Source organism: Mus musculus, chromosome 11, assembly GCF_000001635.26.
Source record: "Mus musculus strain C57BL/6J chromosome 11, GRCm38.p6 C57BL/6J".
In the NCBI taxonomy this organism is placed as follows: domain Eukaryota; kingdom Metazoa; phylum Chordata; class Mammalia; order Rodentia; family Muridae; genus Mus; species Mus musculus.
The window spans coordinates 101441203-101466456 of record NC_000077.6 but is presented as its reverse complement, the minus strand read 5'-3'; the positions used below and the strand labels follow the sequence as shown (position 1 = coordinate 101466456).

The 25254-nt window shown below is 49.5% G+C and overlaps 3 protein-coding genes across 3 annotated transcripts; 1 reads left to right on the top strand and 2 right to left on the bottom strand.

Moving 5' to 3' along the window:
* The first annotated feature begins 257 nt into the window (after positions 1-257).
* Positions 258-7709, top strand: Vat1 (vesicle amine transport 1). The gene is made up of 6 exons (NM_012037.2): positions 258-749; positions 3341-3548; positions 3897-4067; positions 4170-4259; positions 5839-6080; positions 6181-7709. Exons 1-6 carry the CDS (start codon positions 324-326, stop codon positions 6262-6264), a joined length of 1221 nt encoding a protein of 406 aa, NP_036167.1. The 5' UTR covers positions 258-323; the 3' UTR covers positions 6265-7709.
* Positions 7710-7755: 46 nt separating this feature from the next.
* Positions 7756-18045, bottom strand: Ifi35 (interferon-induced protein 35). The gene is made up of 7 exons (NM_027320.4): positions 17835-18045; positions 9793-9891; positions 9120-9267; positions 8935-9041; positions 8651-8837; positions 8460-8566; positions 7756-8256 (listed from the first exon to the last, which is right to left on the bottom strand). The coding sequence occupies exons 1-7, from the start codon at positions 17853-17855 to the stop codon at positions 8065-8067; spliced, it is 861 nt and encodes a 286-aa protein (NP_081596.1). The 5' UTR covers positions 17856-18045; the 3' UTR covers positions 7756-8064.
* A 2815-nt stretch (positions 18046-20860) lies between these two features.
* Positions 20861-24212, bottom strand: Rpl27 (ribosomal protein L27). Its single transcript, NM_011289.3, has 5 exons — positions 24001-24212; positions 23652-23734; positions 22787-22956; positions 21127-21237; positions 20861-21018 (listed from the first exon to the last, which is right to left on the bottom strand). Exons 2-5 carry the CDS (start codon positions 23730-23732, stop codon positions 20970-20972), a joined length of 411 nt encoding a protein of 136 aa, NP_035419.1. The 5' UTR covers positions 23733-23734; positions 24001-24212; the 3' UTR covers positions 20861-20969.
* Positions 24213-25254: the final 1042 nt, after the last annotated feature.

Here is a 25254-nt window from a genome sequence, read left to right as displayed (position 1 = left end):
TCACGACAACTTTTAATTCGTATAAGGCTTTCTACGAATAAATCAAGTCTTAGACTCGGCATGCCCCAGAATCTCCTCATGCTTATCAGTCACACGCACGTACACCACCACCCTCCACCTGCACCGCTAGTCTTTTCGCGCCCTCGCAGCTCGGTCAGCAGAGGGACTAGCCCTTTAAGTCCGCCCGCGAAGCCCCACCCCCCGAGCAAGGCCCCGCCCCACCCACTGGTGTCCGCAGCCTGCGCTCTTCCTGACGCGTGTCCCGCCCTTCCCAGCTGTGCACCGGTTCTGTACAGCTGGGAACGCACGTCGCGAGTCTAGCCATGTCCGCGGAGAGGGAAGCAGCTGAGGCGGCCACTGTGGCAGCGGCGACCGAGGCCGGGGCGGAGACCGGGACCGGAGCCGGGGAGGGTGCGCCTTCGCAGCCCCCGACAGTCGAGGTGGCAAGCGACCCGCAGCCACCCCCGGCCCCCGAAGCGTCAGCATCCGCTTCGGCACCGCCACTGCGCTGCCTGGTACTCACCGGCTTCGGTGGCTACGATAAGGTGAAGCTGCAGAGCCGGCCGGCGGTGCCCCCGGCCCCGGGTCCGGGTCAATTGACGCTGCGCGTGCGAGCCTGTGGGCTCAACTTCGCCGACCTCATGGGCCGCCAAGGGCTGTACGACCGACTACCGCCTCTGCCGGTCACCCCCGGCATGGAGGGCGCGGGCGTGGTAGTGGCAGTGGGCGAAGGCGTCGGCGACCGTAAGGTGAGCGGTAGCAGGGCAGGAGTGGGCGCGTGCCGGGGGTGTGGCCGGGCCGGGAAGCCAGCAAGGACGCGGGTGGACTAAACATGGAACACATGGAAAGCAATTTATGTCTCCAGGCGTCTGGGAAAAGGATTTACTGGGAACTGGCAACAGTGTTATTGCCCCTTCCCAAAGCATTTTTTAGTAGTGGCCGCCGCCCCAAGCGGAGTTGGGGGGAAAACAATAAGGCGCCCAGGCGCATGCGCAGGATGACCTGCTCGCCCCCCTCCCACCCCCTTCCCCAAGTAAAACCACACCTGTACCCCTGCCCACTAAACACTCCCGGGGCAGTTGTGGTTTGTGACTCTGAGTGGTGGCTAACTCCCCCTTCCCTCCCGAGGGAGCTTTGAGAAGCTATGTAGATGGGGTTAGGCGGAGGCTCAGAGGCCGTGCCAGAGCGCTAGTCACATGCAGCCCCGTGGTGTATGGGGGTGTATGACGGCCCCTCCCCGAGCTGGGCCAAAGGGGACACACCCATCATGGAGCCCAGAGAGGCTGGCTTCCCCCACCGCCACGGGCCTTACGCTACTACTCGGGTATTTGACGTGGGGGAGGCGGGAATCAGTCTCCCATCTTTGTCTTGGGCTTGCTTTCTCGTGACTGCAACTCCATCCCTTCTTCAGTGACTCAGCTAGCAGGCCACGACCCAGGGTTACCCTTGGGAACTTCCGGCCCAAACCGCTGCTCCTCCTCCCTTTCAGAGGACCCCAGCCCCCGAAATCCAGGCGGAGCCCATTTGGACTAGGGTAGGGAGGTGTGGCACCTTGAGCAGGTTGGCCCAGCTTTGCCGGTCTGTTTCTCGTTTATCATTAATCACAGCCATAACCTTGGCCACATGAGACTTACAGAAGACCAGCTTTCTGAGAGATCCCGATTGAGGCCTCTTTATATCAAGTGTTTAGGAGTTTCTTTTCAAATCCAGCACCTTCATGAGATGCTGCCCCAGAGCAGTCTGAGCCTTTGCTAACCTGCTGGGTTTGCTGCATTTGTTGAACATCAAAACAGCTCCTCCTTAAAGTCGTTCTTTCTGAATCCAGCTGTGGTCACACCCTTGCCCTGACTTAGATATAATCCTACTCTTGGATGGTGCTAAAAGGACTTTGGAGGGTAGGGGTTGGAAGGGGAAGTTAATAGTTCATGTTACTGCTGAAGGCCACCCACCTATCCACTCCTCCCCACACTTTCCGCCTGGTAAATACAGGATTTCCTGCCTCAGGCAAGAATCTGCTGTAAGAGCCTGGATTCTATGGGGAGGGCTTTCCCACCCTCCTGGTGGCTGAGTTGGGGAGGGGTCATGGCCCTGAGTTGGGAGGGCTAAAGGTTAGGTATGAGTCAGATTAAGTGATACTTGTTCGGATTACATCTGGGACTGGCTGGCTGTCCTGCTAGCTTATTGCTCTGTAGCTAGCTCTCTTGGCTTGCTACTGTGTCTTCTGGACTTGAGTTTTGAGGTTCCTTGCCCAGGCCAGAACTCACAGAAAGGCTGTCCTCTTCAATGCAATACAGGGACTTGATTACATGTAAAGGGGGCCTGTGTAGAGGTCTCATTCTCCTACCCTGTGGATCCTAAATGTCCTGTAAGGAGCTAAGATGAGCCTTGATTGTCTAGGACAGCACCCACACTTCTCTCTGTGTGGTCTTCAGAGAGCCAGGAGGACCCATTGCTGACCTGATTCCCCCTCCTCCTGCCCAGCTAGTGGCTAAACTGGATCCTTCTGTCTTTGTCCCTTGCCTCCTGCAGAGAGACCCTGGAGCAAGTGCCAGAGACTAGGAATGAAAGATAATGCCTTTTCGTTGTGGCTGGAATGGGTTGCTCTTCGTGAGCTCGTGAGCGTCAGGCTTGCGTGCCATGTCTGGGTTCATGTATTTTCTAGGGCTGCCATTGTAAGCCTATATACAACTGAAGAAGACCCTGGGCTGGCCACACCCAACCGTTTACTGTTTACAACTGGGGCACATTTACCTGCACTACAGCGTGGCCCTTGCTCTGTGCAGCCCTCTCTCTACAGTTATTTGCTGACTTCCTCTCCTTGCCGTTATTGTCATTGCTGTTAGCTAACATTGCTAAGTTATTAACTATATGATATACATCACGCTATCACTGAATGCTGTTGTTGTTGTTTTCCTAATTAGGAGATCTTAAAGTTCCCCTCCTGCAGATGAGAAAACTGGTTAAATAATTTTTATTTGCTCGGGGCTGCCCTGTCATTAAAACGGTGGAGCCCACTTTTGTAATCAAAGCAGTTTGATCTCTTGAACAATAGTTACACTTGCCCCAACTGTAAGTTTCTCGCAGTCAGGAATCTTATGCAATAATGAAGTATATGATCTGTTATGTGGAGATAAGGGCAGCCCAGCGCTGCTGTGAGGACTGACTGAACACTTCCCTCTGAAGCTCCAGGTAAACACTCAGGAGGTGGTGCTGTTAATGCTACAACCGGCTGTGTCTGCTACTTCATCTCCAAGGGACCGGGACATGGCAGAGATCAGTAAGGCACCTGTGGGTAAATGAATGAGTAATCACGGACATTCTTCCTTTTTTTTTTTTTAAGGCAGGGGATCGGGTGATGGTGTTGAACCGGTCAGGGATGTGGCAGGAGGAAGTAACTGTGCCATCAGCCCAGACTTTCCTGATGCCTGAGGCCATGACCTTTGAAGAAGCTGCTGCCTTGCTGGTCAATTATATCACCGCCTACATGGTTCTCTTTGACTTCGGCAACCTGAGACCGGGCCATAGCGTCTTGGTACACATGGCTGCAGGTGACAAGTCCCTTCCTTTATTTTTTTTATTTTTTTTCACCCGACCTGATTTCCCTTCCAGGCCCCTCTCTGTAGCCTATCTGGTCTGTTGTCATAGCAACACCAGACTGCCTGGCCTGTGGAGCCCAGAGGCCTCTGCAGCATAGTTGCCGTGGTAACATTTAGACACCAGGTCCAGCCTGCCATTCTTAGCAGCCTGCCCTCACCCCCACACACCATCTCCTGTCCAGTCTCTGTCCCTCCAGTTCTCAATTGTGGAATTTGAACCTGGGCCCCAAAAGGAGCTAAGGCACAATGAAAGTGATGGACTAAGTACCTAAGTGACTCCGTGCCCGCTTCTTGCTGCAGGTGGCGTGGGCATGGCAGCCCTGCAGTTGTGCCGCACCGTGGAGAACGTGACAGTGTTTGGAACGGCCTCAGCCAGCAAGCACGAGGTGCTGAAGGAGAACGGGGTCACACACCCCATCGACTACCACACGACTGACTATGTGGACGAGATCAAAAAGATCTCCCCCAAAGGTGGGGGCAGGGCCTGGAAATGGGGAGGTTGGCACAGCACAGGGAGATGGGGCGAGGGGTCTCCAGATCTGTGGGTATTAATGGGTTGTCCCTCTTTGACAGGAGTAGACATCGTCATGGACCCTCTGGGTGGATCAGACACGGCCAAGGGCTACCACCTCCTCAAACCCATGGGCAAAGTTGTCACTTACGGTGAGTTGTTAGTTGTACCAAACGCAGAGAAGTTGCCTGGGACAGTAGGATGGGACTAATTCATAATAATGAATAGGTAGAGAATCCCACCGATAGGGTGGGATACAGGGGCCCGAGCTTTTGAATAAGGGAGGAAAGGGGAGTCCAGAGCTCTACAGTGAGGCTGGGGTTTGGAAGGGTCCTGGATATTTAAATGAGATTGACAGCCACTCACTCTCTTTCATAAATCTCCTGTGAGTCATCGTAAATTGGTGTTCCTATTTGGGGATTATTCCTGATGCAAAACCAGCCAGCCTGCTTGCTTCCTGCAGCACCACCTGGGCTTCTTGGGCAAGCTGGATATTTATTTTAAAACCTACTTTACACACACACACAAATGTAAATAGAAATATGAGAGCAATTTTGGGAGAGCACGAGCCCTCTCTTTCTCTGCCAAGGTCTCCTGATTCTTCCCTCTCCAGCCTTCATGTCCTGAGTGCTGAGGTGACAGGAATGTGGTGCCATATCTGGGGGGTGCAATCTTCCATCTCCTTTTCTTCCCTTTTTGGCAGTTAGAGGGAGACAGGGTCTCACTACGAAGCTCTAGCTGGCCTGGAACTCCTAGAGATCCACCTCCCTCTCTCTCCCGAGAAATAGAATTTAAATTGTGTGTTACGACTGTATCCGGCTCTCTGGGTTTGTTTGTTTGTTTGTTTGTTGAGGTAAGGTTTCGGTATAGAACACTGCCTTCAAACCCACTGTATAGTCAAGGATGAGCTCAAACGTCTCGTCTTTGTCTCTGCTTCCCAAATGTTGAGATTCAGGCTCACACCACACATCCACGTGATTTACATAGTTCAGGGTAGGCAACCATCCCAGCCGAGCTACGTCCCTAGCCCTTGTGTGTATAATTTTGTTGTTGGTGGTTTTGCTTTGTTTTCCGTTCTTGAGACAGGGTTTCTCTGTGTAGCCTTGGCTGTGCTGGAACATAATCTGTAGATCAGGCTGGCCTCGAACTCAGAGTTTGCCTGGGATTAAAGGTATGTGCCAACAACCACCTGGCTATGCATTTTTTTGTGTGTGTTTTTGTTTTTGTTTTTCGAGACAGGGTTTCTCTGTATAGCCCTGGCTGTCCTGGAACTCACTTTGTAGACCAGGCTGGCCTCAAACTCAGAAATCCGCCTGCCTCTGTCTCCCGAGTGCTAGGATTAAAGGTATGCACCACCACGCCCTGCACTTTTGTTTTTTTGTTTTTTTGGTTTTTTTTTTGGTTTTTCGAGACAGGGTTTGCTTTTTTTTTTTTTAATGTATGTTTATTGTGTGTGCACATAAAGGTGCCATGGTGCACATGTGGAATTCAGAGGACAACTGGCAGGAAACAGTTCCATTCTCTTCTTCCGTGTGTGTGTGTGTGTGTGTGTGTGTGTGTGTGTGTGTACACAAAGAATTAGTTTGGGCCTAATCCTAAGTTCCAGGATTGTCCGTGTGTTGAGTGTTAACAAGGAGATCAAGGAGCCAGGCAGACATGGATTCAGACACACCTGATGTACCGAGATGTACCTGGCAGCTGGATTACTGGACGTGTCATTCCGTCCCTTAGGAATGGCTAACCTGCTGACGGGCCCCAAGCGGAACCTGATGGCCATGGCCCGCACCTGGTGGAATCAGTTCAGTGTGACAGCTCTGCAGCTGCTGCAGGCCAACCGAGCTGTGTGTGGCTTCCACCTGGGCTACCTGGATGGAGAGGTGGAACTCGTCAATAGCGTGGTCACCCGCCTCGTGGCTCTGTACAATCAGGGCCACATCAAACCTCGAATTGACTCAGTCTGGCCCTTCGAGAAGGTGAGCTTGAGGACCCAGGGGCAGATGGTTCCTGTCGTCTTTAGCCGGGCTCTGTAAGTGGGGCGGACAGCATCAGGGACGGTCTTCTCTTTCTCTCCAGGTGGCAGATGCAATGAAACAGATGCAGGAGAAGAAGAACATAGGCAAAGTCCTCCTGGTTCCTGGGCCTGAGAAGGAGACCTAGGGCCAGAGGGCTGAGGGCCCTGGAGAGCCGGGGAGGGAGAAGATGGGAAGTCCTGTCGTGTTGCCCACCAGCCTCTCACATTTCATCCTGTCACGATGCTCTACCCTCCCTCCCTCCCCCAGAGAAGGTCTCTGCTGATGACTGCTTCCCTGCTCTGAGCTCGCTCTTGCCCTTCGCTCAGGGCTCTCCCTCCCCCCCACCCCTTCCTGCCCTCAGGAGAGGTTGGGAAGTGACCACTTGGATGTCTGGGCCCTGCCAAGGGGACAGGGGGGGTCAGCAGGAGGCTGGCTGCTTCCTGCCCTCCCCCCTCTCCCTGGGCCTACCATGCTGCTTTTGTGCCAAGGTTAGCCAATCCCTCCCTGCCCTATCCTGTGTGCTTCCACCTCAGCCTCATCCTCCCTCCTGCCCCACCCCCACCCAAAGAATCTATGCGTCAGCTCAGGACGTGGGGCCGATCTGTGTGAGTCCAGCATGTACCTGTGTCCCCCGTAGTATCCCCGCAGCCCAGGCCGACGAGGCCCACCCCTGGACTTGATCAGTATTCAACCTTGTCTCCTGTCCCCAATGTCGTAAGCACAATTAGACTTCTTCCGGCTTGAGTTTGCTGCCTCCTACAGCAAGGACAGGAATCAGACCGACTCCCTAGCTTACGCTCTGGGAGGGGTACTGGGTACCCCACCCTTCACTGAGGCCTTTGGATTTGTCTCAGTGCCTTAGCATCTGAAAACCTGTGCTTGTATATGTGTGTGTATGTGTAGGGGCAGCCCCTATCTCTGGCTCCTTTTCCACCCTTCTCCCCAGTGCCTTCCTCGTCCTGGTGGAGCTGAGGCCTACTCCTCCCCAGTCCAACACTGCCAAAAATCTGTGTATGTGCCAGGGGTCGGGGGTCTGGGGGTAGGGGACAGCTCCAGCCTCTGGGGACCAATTGCTTTTACTGTGGTCTGTGGCCTGTCCTGTCTCTGTCAGTGGAGAAGAAAGGCAGTGAGCTGGATCAGCCAGAGTTCTGGGAGACAACGCTGGGTCTTATTCTGGGACCAAAGTGAGAATTCAAGCACATTTCTTTCCTTTGCTATGTAGGGAGGCTGCTGCCTTCCCAGAGCCTGGAGGCAGCTCTGCTGTTCAGCCCCAAACTTTGTTTACACTGCTAGGGAAGGAGGAGCTCCGGCAAGGGAATAACTAGGCTGGTTAAAAGAGTCAGGGCTACTGGAGCCAAGGTGGGGACCTTTGAGGCTAGGTGGGGGTCACCTGCTGCTTCTGAGCTTGGATTAGAGAAAGCTCTTAACTCCAGCCACTGTCAGAGGGAGTGTGGAGGGAGGGACCCGGCCTCTCTGTTGTCAAATTGAGGCCTCCATGTGGGAAGTGTGATTTCTGCTTTTGTGTCCCATCCCCACCCCACCCCATTACCACAGCTGCCTTTGTGTCTGTGTCAATAAAAAGCCAAACCCTGAGTCCTGACCAGATGTTGTATCTGAGAGTTGCTGGAGAATGGGTGGTAGTGATGCGCACCTTTAATCTCAGCAGTTGGAGGCAGAGACAGGCAGCTTGGAGTTACAGGCCAGCCTGGTCTACAGAGGGAACGTCTGGAATATACAGAGAAATCTAGTCTCAAATGAAAGAGAGAGAGAGAGCGCGCGCGTGCACGAGCGAGCCATGGGAAAGCCAGTGTCAAGGTCTGCGTTCTGCCCTCTCTCTCAGCTATCTTGAAGTAAAGAAGACCATCACACCAGGTTGGCACTTTGACCGTTCTTGGTAGCATTAGGCAGTAAGTGATCCTAGTCCCCAGCAGGTGGACATGCAGGCCTAGCTTGACTCGGAAGTGAAGATAGCCAGGCCCTGCTGCCCTGAAGGCACAACTGTCAGGGCCTCCACCTCCCCGCCCCCACGAGTGGGCTTCTGGAAGTGGATCTCAAGGATGTCATGCAGTTCCTGGGCATCCATGACATCAGGAATATTTGTCACCAGCACTGAATGAGGGGCTTGCTGGAATTTGATCTAGAAAAAGAGACAGGAAATGAATGAATTGCAAGGGTTCATGGGAATGCAGGGCAGTGGCGAGCAGAGGCTGGAACAAGGACCATCCCACAAAAAACATGGGATGGGTCTGGAAGCTCAGGCTCCTGTGTAGGCTGGAGAGGCTGGGGGGCCCTGAGCTCTCCCCGACAAGGAGACGCTTCCCCAGCCCCACCTTCACGTACCTCGGCTTTCTGGATCTCACCACTCACATAGGGAGAGACCCTCAGGAGGACCTGCTGCCGGTCCAGTGGGACTCTGAACTGGCCAATCTGGCATAAGTGCTGGGCCACTGTGAGAGACAGGGAAGGGTGGCCTTGAAGGCTTCTCGAGTCTCGTGCACCCTGGCCCCCTACCTCTTCTGTAGGACCCTTACCTTCTTCATCAGCAAACCCTAGCATGACGGTCCCTTGCAGCATCTCCCGGGTCTCTACATCCCCACCTCCATTCTTGGCCTTGCCAAAGAAGATCTCCAGCTTGTCCAACAGTTCCTCTTCACTCAGCCTAAGTCCAGCAGGAAAACCACTAACGAGCACCCTGTGGTTATCTGGCTGGCTGGACACCTAGCAGGAGACAGGGCAGGCTCAGCTGACCCACTCATCCATAGGACCCAAATGCTGAATCCCACCTGTTGCATGGAGGACCCTGCCACTCTGTCACCTGAATGTTGGTCACCACAGGCAGCTCCAAGGGCTGGACCTGCACCCGCAGCCGGCAGTCCTCTAAGTTAACTCTGTGTTCCTTTTGTTGTAGCAACCGATCAACCACTGTGGGTGGAGAGACAGGGTCACTATTAGGAAACCTTATGGCCTCCCCTCGGAGCCTCCCCACACACCAAGGCTAACCTTTGGGGTCCTCAAAGGTGACCAGAGCAGAACCTTCAGGCAGAGGGCAGCAGACCTTCAAGTTAGAAACTACAAACTTGGGCACTTGCCTGCCCTGCTTAGTTTGGCCTTGGAATACCAGAGGAACTTCAGGTACTGAGAATGGGATCTGGAGGTTGGGAGAGGAAGGTACGTAACAACCTTGAGAAGTAGGAGAGGTCCCTACCACTCCCTTCTGGGCAGAATGTGTCCCCTGATTCTGTTTGATTGATGTGCAGTGCAGAAAGCCTTCATAGAAGAGCTGGATTGTGTGGGTACAGGCACGACACACCAGCCAGTTTTCATACAAGCTCTCGTCCTCATGCAAGCCTGGGAGGTAGGTAACTTCACCTCACAGATGAGAAAACTGAGAGCAAAGAGATCAAACAATGTTCTTGAGCTCACATAGCAAGAAAATAAGTAATTAAATATATCCATGTGCGTGTGCATGTGTGTGTGTGTATCTCCAGGTACCCGTCCAGGCCAGGAGAGGGTGTTGTTTCTCCTGCAACTAGAGTTACAGGTAGTTATGAGCTGCCCCATGTAGGGGCCAGGAATTGAACCTATGTCCTCTGCCAGAGCTGTAAAGTGTTCACCACTGAGCCATCTCTTCAATCCCTTTCTACCACCAGGAACACCTCAGTTCCCACCTGACCTTGGCTCCGGGAGAGCCTGTGCGCTCCCTTTTGAGCTGCTGCAGCTCCTGCAGCCTCATCTTGAGCCTGGCTTGCTCCTCCTGAAGACTGTAGAGGACCTGTTGGAGCAGAATAAGAAGATAACCATCAGCCTTTCTAGAACCTGGAGGAGGGAGCGGGGGCTGGGCTGGGCTCTCCAGAGCAGAGATGATGTTCAAATCTTTGAACACTCCCAACCCCTTTTTCCTGGCCTGGTCCTAACCCAGTCTACCCAGGGGGCCTGCAGCAGCTACAACTGATTCACAAGCCAGGTCCAGAGCCTAGCTCGAGCTACAAGGCCCTGGACAGGGCAATCCTGGCACAAAGAGATTTGAAAGCAACTGAATCCTCAAGAAGGAGCCAGGGCTTACAGTATCGAGGCTTCAGACCATTTTGCTAACTGTTGTTCTAGGGATTGAACCCTGGTCTGTCTGTCTTTCTTTCTGTCTTTCTGTCTTTCCTTCTTTCTTTCTTTCTTTCTTTCTCTCTCTCTCTCTCTCTCTCTCTCTCTCTCTCTCTCTCTCTCTCTCTCTCTCCCCCTTCCTTCCTTCTTTCTTTCTTTCTTTCTTTCTTTCTTTCTTTCTTTTTTTCTTGGTTTTTCGAGACAGGGTTTCTCTGTATAGCCCTGGCTGTCCTGGAACTCACTTTGTAGATCAGGCTGGCCTGGCCTCGAACTCAGAAATTCACCTGCTTCTGCCTCCCGAGTGCTGGGATTAAAGGCGTGCGCCACCATGCCTGGCTCGAACCCTGGTCTTTCAACCTGGCATTCAAGGTGCACACTATCACTGAGCTCTGCGCCCTGGACTGTTGGTTAATATTTACTGAGCTAGCTCTGTTTGCTTTCTTTCTACATTTATTTGGGTGAGGATCCCTGAGGACTCCAACTCTGTGGAGTCCGTTCTTTCCTCCCTCCCTGAAGGTTCTGAGGATTATACTCAGGTTGCCAGGCTTGCTCAGCAAGCACCTTTCACCCCTCTTTTCTCCACCTCCTCTTCTTCCTCCTTCTTTTGATGATAAAAGTCTCAAGTAGCAGGCTGGGCATGGTAGCACATGCCCTTAATCCTAACACCTAGGGCTACATAGAGAAACACCGTCTCAAAAAGGAAAACAAAAACAACAACAACAACCCAAAAAACAAAACTCAGGTAGCCCAGGCTGGCCTCATACTTTTTATGATCTATGGGTGATCTTGAACTCCAGTTTCCACCTCCTCAGAACTGAAATTCCAGGGATGTACCACCGTGCCTGATTTATGCAATACAAGGATTGAACCCAGGGCTTCTCTAAGTACATATTCTAGCCAACTAAGCTACGTCTCGAGGTAGAGTAGTCATGTACAGTCATGTACAGAAGTCCCAATTGGACTTCTTTCTACTCACCACATAGCTCAGGCTGGCCTCAACCTCACAGCAAGCCTACATCAGCCTGCAGAGGTCAGGTATTACAGGCATGAGCTGCCGACCCATCAACTAAACCTTTCAAAATGACTGTACCACTCAATTCTTGTTACAGTGCTATGGATGTAACTGTCTTGTCCCGACTTTACAGATGAAGGGGTGAACTGAAAAAGGTTAAAGGCTTTGTCAAAAGTCATTCAGCCAGGCCAAATGATGCCGGAAGGCTCTGTCAATCAGCGTTTCCCAGTGAAGAAATGAAGTCCAGAGTGGAGAAGGAATTTGCATATCCCAGCTTTCCTCTTTCCACACACCAAGCAGCCTTTCAGGCTGGTGTGCGTTGGAGCGAGTCCAAACAGAACAGCCACAGAACAGAGAGGAAGGAATACCCATGAATGCACCTTTGTTTGTGGGAGAGCGCAGACATTGGCTGGCAGAGCTCAGGAGGGCATGAGGAAACCTGATAATTAAGACTGACCCACAGAATGTCACCTTTACTTGGAATGATCCAACCTGACTCGATCTCCTCTGTATCCCTAATGTCTAGAGAAGTTTCTGGAACAAAACAGGCATCAGTAAACGTGCGACAAGTGAAGCGCGTGACAGGATAGGAGCCCCTCACAGGTGTCACTGAAGACACTCCGTGTTTGTTCTGTTTGGAGCAGAGGAAAATTAGAGCTTGAACCACATTATGTCTGCTCGGGACTGGCGAAAGGTCCCTGTTTATAGCTGTGACTCAGAGGTTACAGTGGGTTTGAGGGCCAGTAAGATGACACCAGGGAGTCAGGATCTCTGTGGGACAATGAGGAGTGGTTTTATATTTCTCCACAAAGATGTGGTTCCAATAATTTCTATTTTTTTCTTTTTAGAAATAATTTTTGTTGTTGTTTTGTTTTTGCTATTTTGTTTTAGGTTTTTGTTTGTTTGTTTGTTTGTTTTGTGGGGTTGTTTTGGGGTTTTTTGAGACAAGGTTTCTCTGTGTAGTCCTGGCTGTCCTGGCTCTCACTCTGTAGACCAAGCTGGGCTCAAACTCAGATTTTTCCCTGCCTCTGCCTCCTGAGTTCTGGAATTAAAGGTGTGTACCACACAGTTGATCTGGTGTGTGTGTGTGTGTGTGTGTGTGTGTGTGTGTGTGTGTGTGTGAGTGTGTGTGTGTATGTGCGAGCGTGCGCGCTCTCGTGTGCATGCAAAAGAGAATGTACATACACATCTGTACACAGCCACATCCACACATGTGGAAGTCTAAGAACAAGGCAGATGTCAGTTCTCCTACCTTGTTTGAGACAAGGTCTCTCAGGTGTCACCACTGTACAGACCAGGCTAGCACTGGACTTCTGCGGACTTCCCTGTCTGTAGCTACCACCTTGACATTGGAGTGCTGGTGTTATAGATGCAAGATACTATGCTCAGCTTTACTTGGGTTCTAGGGATTCAAACCCAGGCCCTCACACCTGCACTGCAGGGGCCTTGCCCACTGAGCCATGTCCCTACTATGTAACATTTTATCTTTTTAAACCTATTATTGGTCATGTACATTTTCATTTTTCTCTTTTTTTGTATTGGTGTTTTGGATACAAGGTCTCTAGATAGCCCAGCTAACCCTAAACACCAGCAACCCTCCTGCCTCAGCCTCCAGAGCATTGACTGGAATCACAGGAATGCACCATATTCCTGCCTTTCCCCTGTTAGAGAAGATGCTACAAGAGTAATCTTTGCGGGCTGGAGAGATGGCTTAGTGGTTAAGAGCACTGACTGCTCTTCCAGAGGTCCTGAGTTCGATTCCCAGCAACCACATAGTCGCTCACAACCATCTGTAATGGGGATTTGATGCCCTCTTCTGGTGTGTCTGAAGACATCAACAGTGTACTCACATATATGAAATAAATAAAAATCTTTAAAACAAACAAACAAAAAGAGTAATCCTTCTGTTCACAGTGGGATAAGCCCATTGTGAGTAGAAACCACTGTTAATCCAAAATGCACTAACATTTGAGTCCAGGATTTGGGATGATCAAAACCACGAGAACCAACACTGGAGCCAAAAAGGACCAGAACCACCCACAGCTGATTCCTTGCGCTAACGACACAACACTACTACAACAACAAGCCACTAAGAAGTTTGCTATTTGGAGCACAGTAGAGGCTGCTGCCGCCAGGACCATTTCTGAAGTAAGTGTCTTTGATGGTGTCCTGTGCTTGCCAGACTTTAGATGGAGCTCATGACTGCGTGAGCTGTTCCATTCATAGCAAAGTGGTTAGGAATCATTTTCCTGAAGCCTGGAAGGACTGAACACCTCCACCTGACTCAGATTTGCTACCAAAGCCCATGTGAAGAAAAAAAAAAAAAGCTTCCTTCATAAGAAAGAACACCAAACATCTTCTGAGAATTATTAAATTAAATTATACTTGCAAGAAATGCATTGCATAAACCAGTTGTGGTGAGCCTACAGTCCCAGCAGTAGGGAGGTTGAAGCAGGAAAACTGAATATGTGGCCAGCCTGGGTTACATATCCAGACCCTGTCCAGGTAAATAAATAGGAAGGGAAAACGGCAAGCACCACACAGAGGAAGTACTCTGAATTCACTTGCCGTGGTTTAGCCTGGCAGACATCAGCTGCCACCGGCATGACTCCGTGCCATACACAGAGATAACATCATATCACAAATGGAAAAGAGCAAAATTCAAAGAGCACTTCCCAGCTAGGTGTGGTGGAGTGCGACTTTAACCCCAGCACTGGGGAGGCAGGTGGAACTCAGAGAGTTTGAGCCCTGTCTGGTCCACACGGAGAGTTTCAAGCCAAACAAGTCTACATGGTGAGACTCTGCATCAAAAGCAAAACAAAAGTGAACAGTGAGAGAAGACACTCCCTGCTGAGTGCTGAGCTTGAACTTCTGATCGTTATGATAAATATAACTGTTAATTGCTTAATCCAAATGCTCCAGTTGCTAAACTCCTGTGATTTACTGTCCCTCCCATGCTGTCCTTCCACCCCAATCCCTGTGTTGGGGACAGAAGCAGGGACTTATGTTAAGCACATGCGCTGTCCCAGAGCTGCACCCCAGCCTACAGGGTGATTTTGTGATGCTTGACTGAGCGTCCTATCTATACCTGACACAGAACTAGGTCCTCAGGAGTCACTGATCCACTTCCCCCGCCTGCTGGATATTAGCATTAGGCTAAAATTTGGGGGTTGGGGGTGCTGCTGGTGAAATGGCTCAGTGATAAAAGCACAAGACACACAGGACTGATGACTTGAGTTTGACCCCAGATCCCATGGTGGGAGGAGAGAACTTCCGGAAAGTTGTCCTGTGACTGCACACGCTCACCATGGCGCGCGCGCGCACACACGCACACACACACACACACACACACACACGCACACACGCACACTAACAATAGTAATGAAGATTATGAAGTGATTAAAAGACATTATTGGCAGGGCTGGAGAGGTGACTCAGCAGTTCAGAGCACTGGCTGCACTTGCAGAGAACTCAGGTTTGGTTCCCACCACCCCACATGTTGGCTCATGACCATCCTTAACTTCCCTGGAGGAATCCAATACCCTCTTCTGACCTCTGAGGATTCCAGTCATGCACATGGTGCAATACATACATGGAGGCAAAACACTCATACGCACAAGATAAGATAAATAAACCTGGGTCTGGAGACATGGCTCAGCAGTAAAGAACACTGGCTGATCTTGTAGAGGTTTAAATGTAGTGAATTAAACATGAGTTTAATTCCCAGCACTCCTGGGGTGATTCACAATCATCTCCTGTAACTCCAGATCCAGGTAACCTAACACCCTCTTCTATCCTCCATAGCTACAGGGCATGCAAGGGCACGCTTCAGGCAAGACACCCATAGAATGATAAAAGATAGAAATAAATCTTTCAGAAAAGATAAGTTAATCTAAAACAAATTTATTGTTATTGTTTATTTTTTGGTTGAGACAGGGTTTCTCTGTGCAGCCCTGGCTGCCCTGGAACTCATTCTGTGTGTGTGTCACCACTGCCTGGCTCTAAAGCAATTTTTTAAAAAAAGACCAAGGGCCTGCAGAGATGGCTCCGCTGTTACAAACACTGCTGTTCTTGCAGAGGACCTATGTCAATTACCAAAATCTTTTTTGTTTTTTTGGTTTTTTTTTGGAGATTTTTTATTTTAATGCGTATGCGGGTTTTGCCTGTACGTCTGAGTACCATGTGCATATAGTACCAGAGGGGGCCAGAAGTGGGTACCAGATCCTCTAGAAATGGAATTACAGAAGGTTGTTGGGTTCCAGGTGAGTGCTAGGGATGGAACTCTGTTCTTCTGGAAGAACAATCAGTGCTGTTAACCACTGAGCCATCTCTCTAGCAGAGTTGCCAGGATTTGAAAAGGAAAAAAAGGCCTGGCAGTGGTGGCGCACGCCTTTAATCCCAGCACTCGGGAGGCAGAGGCAGGTGGATTTCTGAGTTCGAGGCCAGCCTGGTCTACAAAGTGAGTTCCAAGACAGCCAGGGCTATACAGAGAAACCCTGTCTCAAAAAATTAAAAAAATTAATTGTATATTTTTAAATTGTTTACACTTATGGGTTTTTAACTGGCATGTATGTCAGTGTACCACTGCGTGCCTGGTGCCTGGAGAGGCCAGAAGAGGGCACTGGATCCCCAGAAACTAGAAGTAGGGTTATGGATGGCCCTTAGCCAACAGGCTGGTGGTGGGAACTGAAGCCAGGTTCTCTTCAAGAGCAGCACATACTCTGGACTGCTGAGCCAACTCTCCAGGATGTGACTTTACTTTTCAAGATAGGGTCTCTCTCTCACTCACTAACCGAGAGCTGTTCAGTAGGGCTGGGTGGCTCACCAGCAAACCCCACGGCTGTGCTTGGATACAAGCATATGCCACTGTGCTATTTTCTTTAAAGATTTATTTATGTATTTTATGTATGTGAACACACTGTAGCTGTACAGATGGTTGTTGGGGATTGAATTTTAGGACCTCTGCTCACTCCGGTTAACTCTGCTTGCTCAGTCCCTGCTCACTCCAGCACAAAGCTTCATTTATTATACATAAGTACACTGTAGCTGTCTTCAGACGCACCAGAAAAGGGTGTCAGATCTCATTACCGGTGGTTGTGAGCCACCATGTGGTTGCTAGGGTTTGAACTCAGGACCCTCAGAAGAGCAGTCACTGCTCTTACCCGCTGAGCCATCTTGGCAGCCCACTGTGCTATTTTTTTTTGTTTTGTTATCTCAGTTTTTTTTTTTAATTTTTAAAAAAGATTTATTTATTTATTATATGTAAGTACGCTGTAGCTGTCTTCAAACACACCAGAAGAGGGAGTCATATCTTTTTACAGATGGTTGTGAGCCACCATGTGGTTGCTGGGATTTGAACTCAGGACCTTCGGTAGAGCAATCAGTGCTCTTAACCACTGAGCCATCTCACCAGCCTGGTTATCTCAGTTCTTAAGTACTGAATTTCTCCTCGTGCTTTTTTTTTTTTTTTTTAAAGATTTGTTTATTTTATGTATGTGAGTACACTGTTGCTTTTCTCAGGCACATCAGAAGAGGGCATCGGATCCCATTACATGTGGTTGCTGGGAATTGAACTCAGGACCTCTGGAAGAGCATTTAGTGCTCTTAACCACTGAGCCATCTCTCCAGCCCCTCTTCTCATACTCTTAAGGTAAGCAGTTTATAGACTGAGCTAGCTCTCTAGCCTTCCCTCTAGGTATCTTTGTGAAGAAGTGTAATATCCCTACATAGTAAGTGAAGGGATTAGACTGTCAACTTTAGAAAAGCTAATGTTTGGTCCAGTGCAACATGTCTGAAGAAACTAGGATCTGAAACCAGGCAGGTTGGCTCTTCAATATTGCTTTTTCCTTATTTGGCTCCAAATCGCTCCCTTTTTTTATTGTATCTGGGAGATAAATGGAAGTTTTCCGTGCCAGAAGACTAACAAGGGGAGGCAGAGCTGCTGAGGACAAGCTGCATTGGATCCCTCCTCGAAGGTGGCTGCCCACTGTGCTTCCTCCTGAGGCCTCACTGGCTGTTGGCAGGCAGACTTCACAGCTCAACCTAGCCTATCTGAGGTGGCCTCAGTCAGAGGCACTTAGAAAGACCACCTGTCCCAGAGAGGACCAATGGTCAGGTTGACATGGCATTCTGAGGGGAGGAGTTTTTGGCTGGGAAGTACCTCAGAGTATTCCCTTTGCTGTTTAGAATAGCCAGAAACCTTTGATGCTTACAGCTCTCTACAACCCTGAAGCATACATCCACATAAAGAAAGATCAAGGCCGGGCAGTGGTGGCGCACACCTTTAATCCCAGCACTTGGGAGGCACAGGCAGGCAGATTTCTGAGTTCGAGGCCAGCCTGGTCTCCAGAGTGAGTTCCAGGACAGCCAGGGCTAAACAGAGAAACCCCGTCTCGAAAAACCAAAAAGAATGATCAAGGTCCTTACTTTAGGTGTCAGAGTCCTGGTTTTGACAATAGGTAAATGACAAGATCCACAGACCAAGGTACCCTAAGCGCTCTACTTCTCTTCCACCCTTAGCAGGCTTGAGCCGAGCAGGTCTAAGCCTAGAACACTGTGTTCCCGCCCCTCCCCACATGCGACAAATGCTCCCCTGCTCCCGTACTTACAGTTTGCAGGGTCACAGACATGGCTCTCACGTCTGGCAGAAGCTGGGGCTTCAGAGCAGGGTTGGCAGTGAAGAGTTCTGAAGGACTAAACTCTTTGACCCCTCAGAGGTGGCTCTGGTCTCCTCAGCCTCCAGCAGCGTCTGAAACACACTTCCACTGCTGTTGCTTGCTTGCCGGCCTCACTTCCACTTTCATTTCTGTGAATTCTGCTTCTGAGCATACAGCCCCACCCTTGGGCGGAGCCTTCCAAGTCATCAAATCTAACTACCCAGTCAGGCATGTGCTCCTGGGACCGCAAAGGGAAGACTTTCCCAGGCAGCCAGTTCTAGCATAAACCATGGTAGGATTTTTAAGACTTCCAGACAGACAGGCTCTCAGTACTGCAGCTCTAGCTGGCTTCACACCCTTGAGATCTGTCTGCTTTTGCCTCCAAAAAGCTGTGATTAAAGAACTGTGAGTCACCCTGGAGGCAGAGGCAGGCGGATTTCTGAGTTCGAGGCCAACCTGGTCTACAAAGTGAGTTCCAGGACAGCCAGGGCTATGCAGAGAAACTGTCTCCAAAAAACCAAAAAAAAAAAACAAAACAAAAAAAACCTGTGAGTCAAGTGGCGGCGGCACATCTTTGATGCCAGCGTTCAAAGAGGCAGGTGGATCTCTGTGACCAGTCAAGCCTAGTCTACAGAGTGATTTTTCAGGGCAGCCACAGGTACACAGAGAAATCCTACCTCCAAAACCCAAAATATAAAGGGTTCAGCTGTTGAGTACCAGAGGACCCAGGTTCAACTCCCAGTATCCACATGGCTATTGGTAACCTTTTTCTTTTAAAAAAGATTTATTTATTATGTGTAAGTACACTGTAGCTGTCATCAGACACTCCAGACCAGGGAGTCAGATCACATTGCAGATGGTTTCGAGTCACCACGTGGTTGCTGGGAATTGTACTCAGGACCTTCGGAAGAGCAGTCAGTGCTTTTTGTTGGTTTTATTGTTTCCGAGACAGGGGTTTTATCTGTGTAGCCTTGGCTGTCCTGTAACCATGCTGTCTTGTAGACCAGGCTGGCCTGGAACTCCGAAACTCGCCTGCCTCTGCCTCCCAAGTGCTGGGATTAATGGCGTTGAGCCACCACTGTCTGGCGCAGTCAGTGCTTTTATCCACTGAGCCATCTCACCAGCCCAACTAAAAAGCCCTTTTATTTATTTATTTATTTATTTTTTATTTATTTTTTTTTTTTTAAGATTTATTTATTATTTATTATATGTAAGTACACTGTAGCTGTCTTCAGACACACCAGAAGAGGGCATCAGATCTCATTAAGGATGGTTGTGAGCCACCATGTGGTTGCTGGGATTTGAACTCTGGACCTTTGGAAGAGCAGTCGGGTGCTCTTACCCACTGAGCCATCTCACCAGCCCCCTTTTATTTATATGAGCACTCAGTAGCCGTCCTCAGAAACACACCAGAGTTGTGAATCAGATTCTAATTACAGATAGTTGTGAGCCACCATGTGGTTGCTGGGATTTGAACTCAGAGCCTCTGAAAGAAGTCAGTGCTTTTTTTTTTTTTTTTTTTCGAGACAGGGTTTCTCTGTATAGGCCTGGCTGCCCTGAAACTCACTTTGTAGACCAGGCTGGCCTCGGACTCAGAAATCCGCCTGCCTCTGCCTCCCGAGTGCTGGGATTAAAGACGTGCGCCACCTTGCCTGGCTAAGTGCAGAGTTCTGAACTGTTGAACCACCAGTGTCTCCAGCCTCAGGATTTCTTTTTTTTTTTTAAAGATTTATTTATTATTATTTGTAAGTACACTGTAGCTGTCTTCAGACACACCAGAAGAGGGAGTCAGATCTTGTTACGGATGGTTGTGAGCCACCATGTGGTTGCTGGGATTTCAACTCTGGACCTTCGTAAGAGCAGTCGGGTGCTCTTACCCACTGAGCCATCTCACCAGCCCCCAGGATTTCTCTTAATGAATCTTTCACTGAGTCATTTAGCACTGACAAGACAGAAAGTACCCTGGACAAAACTCCTTAACCCTGCACTAGCCAGCACCTGAAGTTGTTCCCTTATGCTTCAGAGATGGTGCCACAATGCAACACTGGCTGGCCTCAGCCTCAGAGATCCACCTGCCTGCCTGAGTACCATCCACATACTTGTATTTTCTGAATGTGTCCATGTGGTAAGGGGTGGGAGTGGCTTCACAGCAAGGTTTCACTATCACCCTGGCTGTCTGAAACCTATCATATAGACTGGCTCTGTCTACCAACTGCAGTAGACCAGGCTGGTTGCAAACTCCCTGCTTCTGAGGACACTTGTGTTTCTCATTGAAAATGCCAGGAACATAAACGCAAGAAACTCAAGAACGAAGACCAAAGTGTGGACACTGTGCCTTCTTAGAATTGGGAACAAAACACCCATGGAAGGAGTTACAGAGACACAGTTTGGAGCTGTGACGAAAGGATAGACCATCTAGAGACTGCCATATCCAGGGATCCATCCCATAATCAGCTTCCAAACGCTGACACCATTGCATACACTAGCAAGATTTTGCTGAAAGGACCCAGATATAGCTGTCTCTTGTGAGACTATGCCGGGGCCTAGCAAACACAGAAGTGGATGCTCACAGTCAGCTACTGGATGGATCACAGGGCCCCCAATGGAGGAGCTAGAGAAAGTATCCAAGGAGCTAAAGGGAACTGCAACCCTATAGGTGGAACAACATTATGAACTAACCAGTACCCCGGAGCTCTTGATTCTAGCTGCATATGTATCAAAAGATGGCCTAGTCGGCCATCACTGGAAAGAGAGGCCCATTGGACTTGCAAACTTTATATGCCCCAGAATAGGGGAATGCCAGGGCCAAAAAGTGGGGGTCGGTGGGAGGGTATGGGGGACTTTTGGGATAGCATTGGAAATGTAAATGAGGAAAATACCTAATTAAAAAAAAATGCCAGGAACAGCTAGCTCATGGGCAAATGTTCACTTTCCTCTAGGAGGCCGTCAAGCCATCAGATGGTTACCAAGCCCAGGTTCACAACAGCACACCTGTTTTATTTCCCCAGTCTCTTCCCACACAAATGCAATAGGCAGACACTTGTATTTTTTTTTTTTTAATTTTTAATGACCAAAACAAAAATATACCTAAAAGCGAAGCTTCTGGAAAAACCATTTGTTCTTCCCTGTCTTGTATCTAGAAAGGAAAAAAATAAACAAATGACACACAGGAAAAAGTAAACAGGAAAACAAATTCTTTGACAGGAAGCAGTAACTGTATTCAAGGAACACGGGACCCACTTACCGCTCCTCAAACTTGACCTTGGCCTCCCGCCTGGCCTTGCGCTTCAAAGCTGGGTCCCTGAACACATCCTTGTTGACAACAGTCTTGTCCAAGGGGATATCCACAGAGTACCTGGGTTAACAGTGCAGAGGCAAGATCAGCTAGGGATACCAGGAAGGCAATTAATTCCTTGACCATCTGGTGTGGTCAGGTTACAACCCTCAGCAGCATAGCCAGGAATGTCTATGGAAGCCATGCTACACCTTCATGCAATTCCCTGGAAATTCTCATTTTGTCCTCAAATTTCTGAAACTCCTTTTAAGAGGTAAGATTCACCACACCAGACCTTCCCTTCAATGCAATATCTGGCTGTCTCTCCAGCTAGGTTTTCCTTAGCCAGGTATGGCACACACTTGTAGCACCCCAGGGGCTGAGCTGAGACCTCAGACTAGCCTGAGCTGAGTGAACTTGCATGACCCTAAGAGTCAGACAGCCCCAGCAACAAATCTTGACGACACATGCTGTCGGGTCCCAAGAAATGTAGCTTAGGACCCCTCAATTCTCACAGTCTCTTCAAGGGTAATAAAGAGACTGTTCGAAAGACCTGTCACCGTACTGCTCTGGCTGGAAGATCCACCTGCTGCAGCCTGTTAAATGCTAGGATCCTAACTGTGCATTACCACAGAGATTGGGGTGGGGTGGGTGTACAGTAGTCAACTGTCAGCACCTAGGATTTCTTAGCATTTAATGCTGCCTCCATACACACAGGCAAAACATCTACATACATAAAACACCACCATCAAAACACCAAAACCACCCAAAGAAAAACAATTTAACTGGGTGGTGGTGCCAAATCCCTTTAATCCCAGCACTCAACAGAGGCAGGTGGAAGCTAGCCTTGAACTTATGTGGGAAAAAACAAATCCTAACTATGTGTTTCCGTACACACGAGTACAGGTTCCCTCTGGAGACCAGAAAAGGGTGTCTGATCTGGAGATGGAGTATAGCAGCTTGGAACCTTTTAACATCATCAGGTTCTGGAAATTAAACTCAGCAGCTCCACAAAAGTAAGTATCCTAATGACTAAGCTTTCTTTCTATCCTGGTTCAAAACAAAACTGCACAGAGCCCTCTCCTTCCACCCTTATTCGGGTTCCAGGGATTGAACTCCGGTCACCAACACCAGGCCCTAAGCTGTCTCACAGCCCAAAGAAAACCATCTCGTACAAAGGTGAGGGAAGGCAGACCAGACCCTGTCCTGCGTACCCTAGAAGACAAATCCAGCAACCTGCACTTAATAAGGGCAAGCTGGAGAACAGAAAACGAAAGGGACCTGAGACAGGATGCTCACACCTGAAACCCAGAACACAGGATTCCGAATGTGAGGATAGCCTTGTGCTAAAAGACAAACAAAAACGGATGCAGAAAGATTAATGAACTACAGACTCTATCAAGTCTACTCCCCTCCCCTAACAGCGCTGTGGTCAAACCCAGGGTCTTGTATCTGCTGGGTTACAGTTATACAAGCTTAGCATTCTCAAGATGGAGGGAAGACGATCCCAGGGGCGGGAGAGGAAAGAGCAAGGGAATATGATGGCCCTTTCTTGTTCCACAGCAACCACAAGGCTGCCTCTTCCTCAGAGGAGGATGTGAACTTGCAATTCCATTTCTGGAAGGCTCACCTTGTGGGCATGAGGTGGTTGTAGTTATAAACTTTCACAAAGGACTTGATCTTGGATCGCTTGGCGATCTTCTTCTTGCCCATGGCAGCTGTCACTTTCCGGGGATAGCGGTCAATTCCAGCCACCAGGGCATGGCTGTAAGGGCGGTCCGAGGTGCCATCGTCAATGTTCTAGACGAGAAAAGGGAAAAAGAAAAGTCACGTTACTGCTTCGGCCCCATCTTAGTAAAACTATGTTTACTGAATACACCCTCCACATCTCTAGATTACTCCTTTAATGCTAAGAGTCAACAGGACAGTAACTCTGAGTTAGCCAGTGTTGACTCCTGTCACAAGGAGATTTAGAAGTCCATCAAGGCTAACACTCAAAGTGACCCCTAACACCTTCCCCCATGAAGCTAGTTAAGGTTAAAGCCCAGACTGCAAAGCGGGCAGCCTAACTAACCGGTTCTAGCTAAATGACAGGAGCAGGAAGCTGGAGAGGCCAGTGGTCTTGTGGCTAGGACCACAAGGGTTTATAAAACTGGTAAGAGGCAAGTAGCAAAACGCTCAAACACACCCAGGGGATGCTCTCTAAGTGTAAGTAGTGTCTCCCATCCTACATCCTCTCAGCTGCCTGCAGCACCCATTACTTTGACCTTAAGTAACTTAACACCTCGAAACCTTAGTGCCGGAAATTAAGTTACTGCAAGAACTATACACCACAGCTGTAATATGTACAATACACAGTGGCCACCATTACTACCCATTATGCATTCGCCAGTGCCTATTGTTAGGACAGATCTTAAATTCCCATCCGGCTCATCTTATCCAGCAGCCGAAATCCGCACATGCAAGCAGTCTCAAGAGCCCCGGGGGTCTGGTACCTTCACGATGACGGCTTTGCGTCCGGAGTAGCGTCCGGCCAGGACCAGCACCACTTTCCCGGGTTTCATGAACTTGCCCATCTCTGCAGAGACAAAGACAAGGAAGGAGCCGCTCACAAGTGTGTAAAGCGGAAGGCCCCGGAGCCGACGTCTACCTGCGAGCCCCGGTCGTAGGCCCGCGACTTTAGATCACCCGCTGCCGACTCCGCCACGCGGCCCGGAGGTCCTGCTCGAGGGATGCGACTCCCCGTGAAGCCGCCAGAGGCTCAGAGTCCGAATGAGCCCAGCAACCCGACCCCGGGACCGCGATGGCGGCGGATTGCAAGACCCTCTCCAGGCCTTTACTCACCGACAGCAGGCAGCCGGCACCCAGCAGAAAGGAAAGGAGGGCACTTCCGCTAACCTTTCACCTTACGGAGAGGTGGCTTCACTTCCTGTCCCGCCTCCCAGGCCCAGCCATGCCCCACGGTTGGTGGTCAAAGTTGTTGGCGGAAGGAGCTCGTCAGGGAGGGTCGGGCACTGCGTTTTTGAACCAAGCTTTATTAGCAGCACGAGCAGCAGACAGGAACAGAGCGTTCCGGTTCCGGCGTGTGGAGGGAGGAGCGAGGATGACACCTGAATGTGAGCTCTGTTCTGTCCCCTTCATTGCTGTAGTCCCCTACTCTGCCACTAGGAGGAGGACAGAGTCTGAAATTCACAGTTTTGCTTTGTAAGACCGGGCTTTGCGGGGGTGTGTGTGTGGGGGGGTGTGGGTGTGTGTGTGTGTGTCAGTGGTGGGCGGGGGTGTGTTTGTGTGTGTGTGTGCTGCATAAACCTGTAATCCCATCGTTTGAGGGGCTGAGACAAGAGTTCCAGTTCTAGTCCAACGTAGGTTACATAGACTCTGTCTTCCATAGGTAAATAAATTACAATTTATTTTAATTTAAATAATTTAAAATTATTATCCATAAGAAACAAAATGACAGCCGGGCGTGGTGGCGCACGCCTTTAATCCCAGCACTTGGGAGGCAGAGGCAGGCGGATTTCTGAGTTCGAGGCCAGCCAGGTCTACAAAGTGAGTTCCAGGACAGCCAGGGCTATAAAGAGAAACCCTGTCTCGAAAAACCAAAAAAAAAAAAAAAAAAAAAAAAAGAAACAAAATGACCTCCTCGCGCACAGTTAGATGAAAAATGAAAAATGGAAAAGATCAGACAGTATCCTTATCTCCAACATTCAACCCGATGATGTCAGATATTGACTACAATAAGCATGTGGTACTCCTAGCTTTTAAAATATATTTTTAAATTAAAATATATATTATATATTTGTATATATATATATATATATATATATATATATATATATACACACATATATGTTGAGATTTAGATTTTGTTTTGTTTTGTTTGGTTTGGTTTTTTTTTTGAGACAGGGTTTCTTTGTGTAGCCCTGGCTGTCCTGGAACTCACTCTGTAGACCAGGCTGGCCTCGATAGATTTATTTTTATTTTTTTGTATGAGTATTTTGCTTTTTTGCCTGCATGTATGTATATGCACCAAGATGAGTGTCTATTCTCCAAGGAGGTCAGAGGAAAATGTTGGATGCCCTGGAACTGGTTTTACAG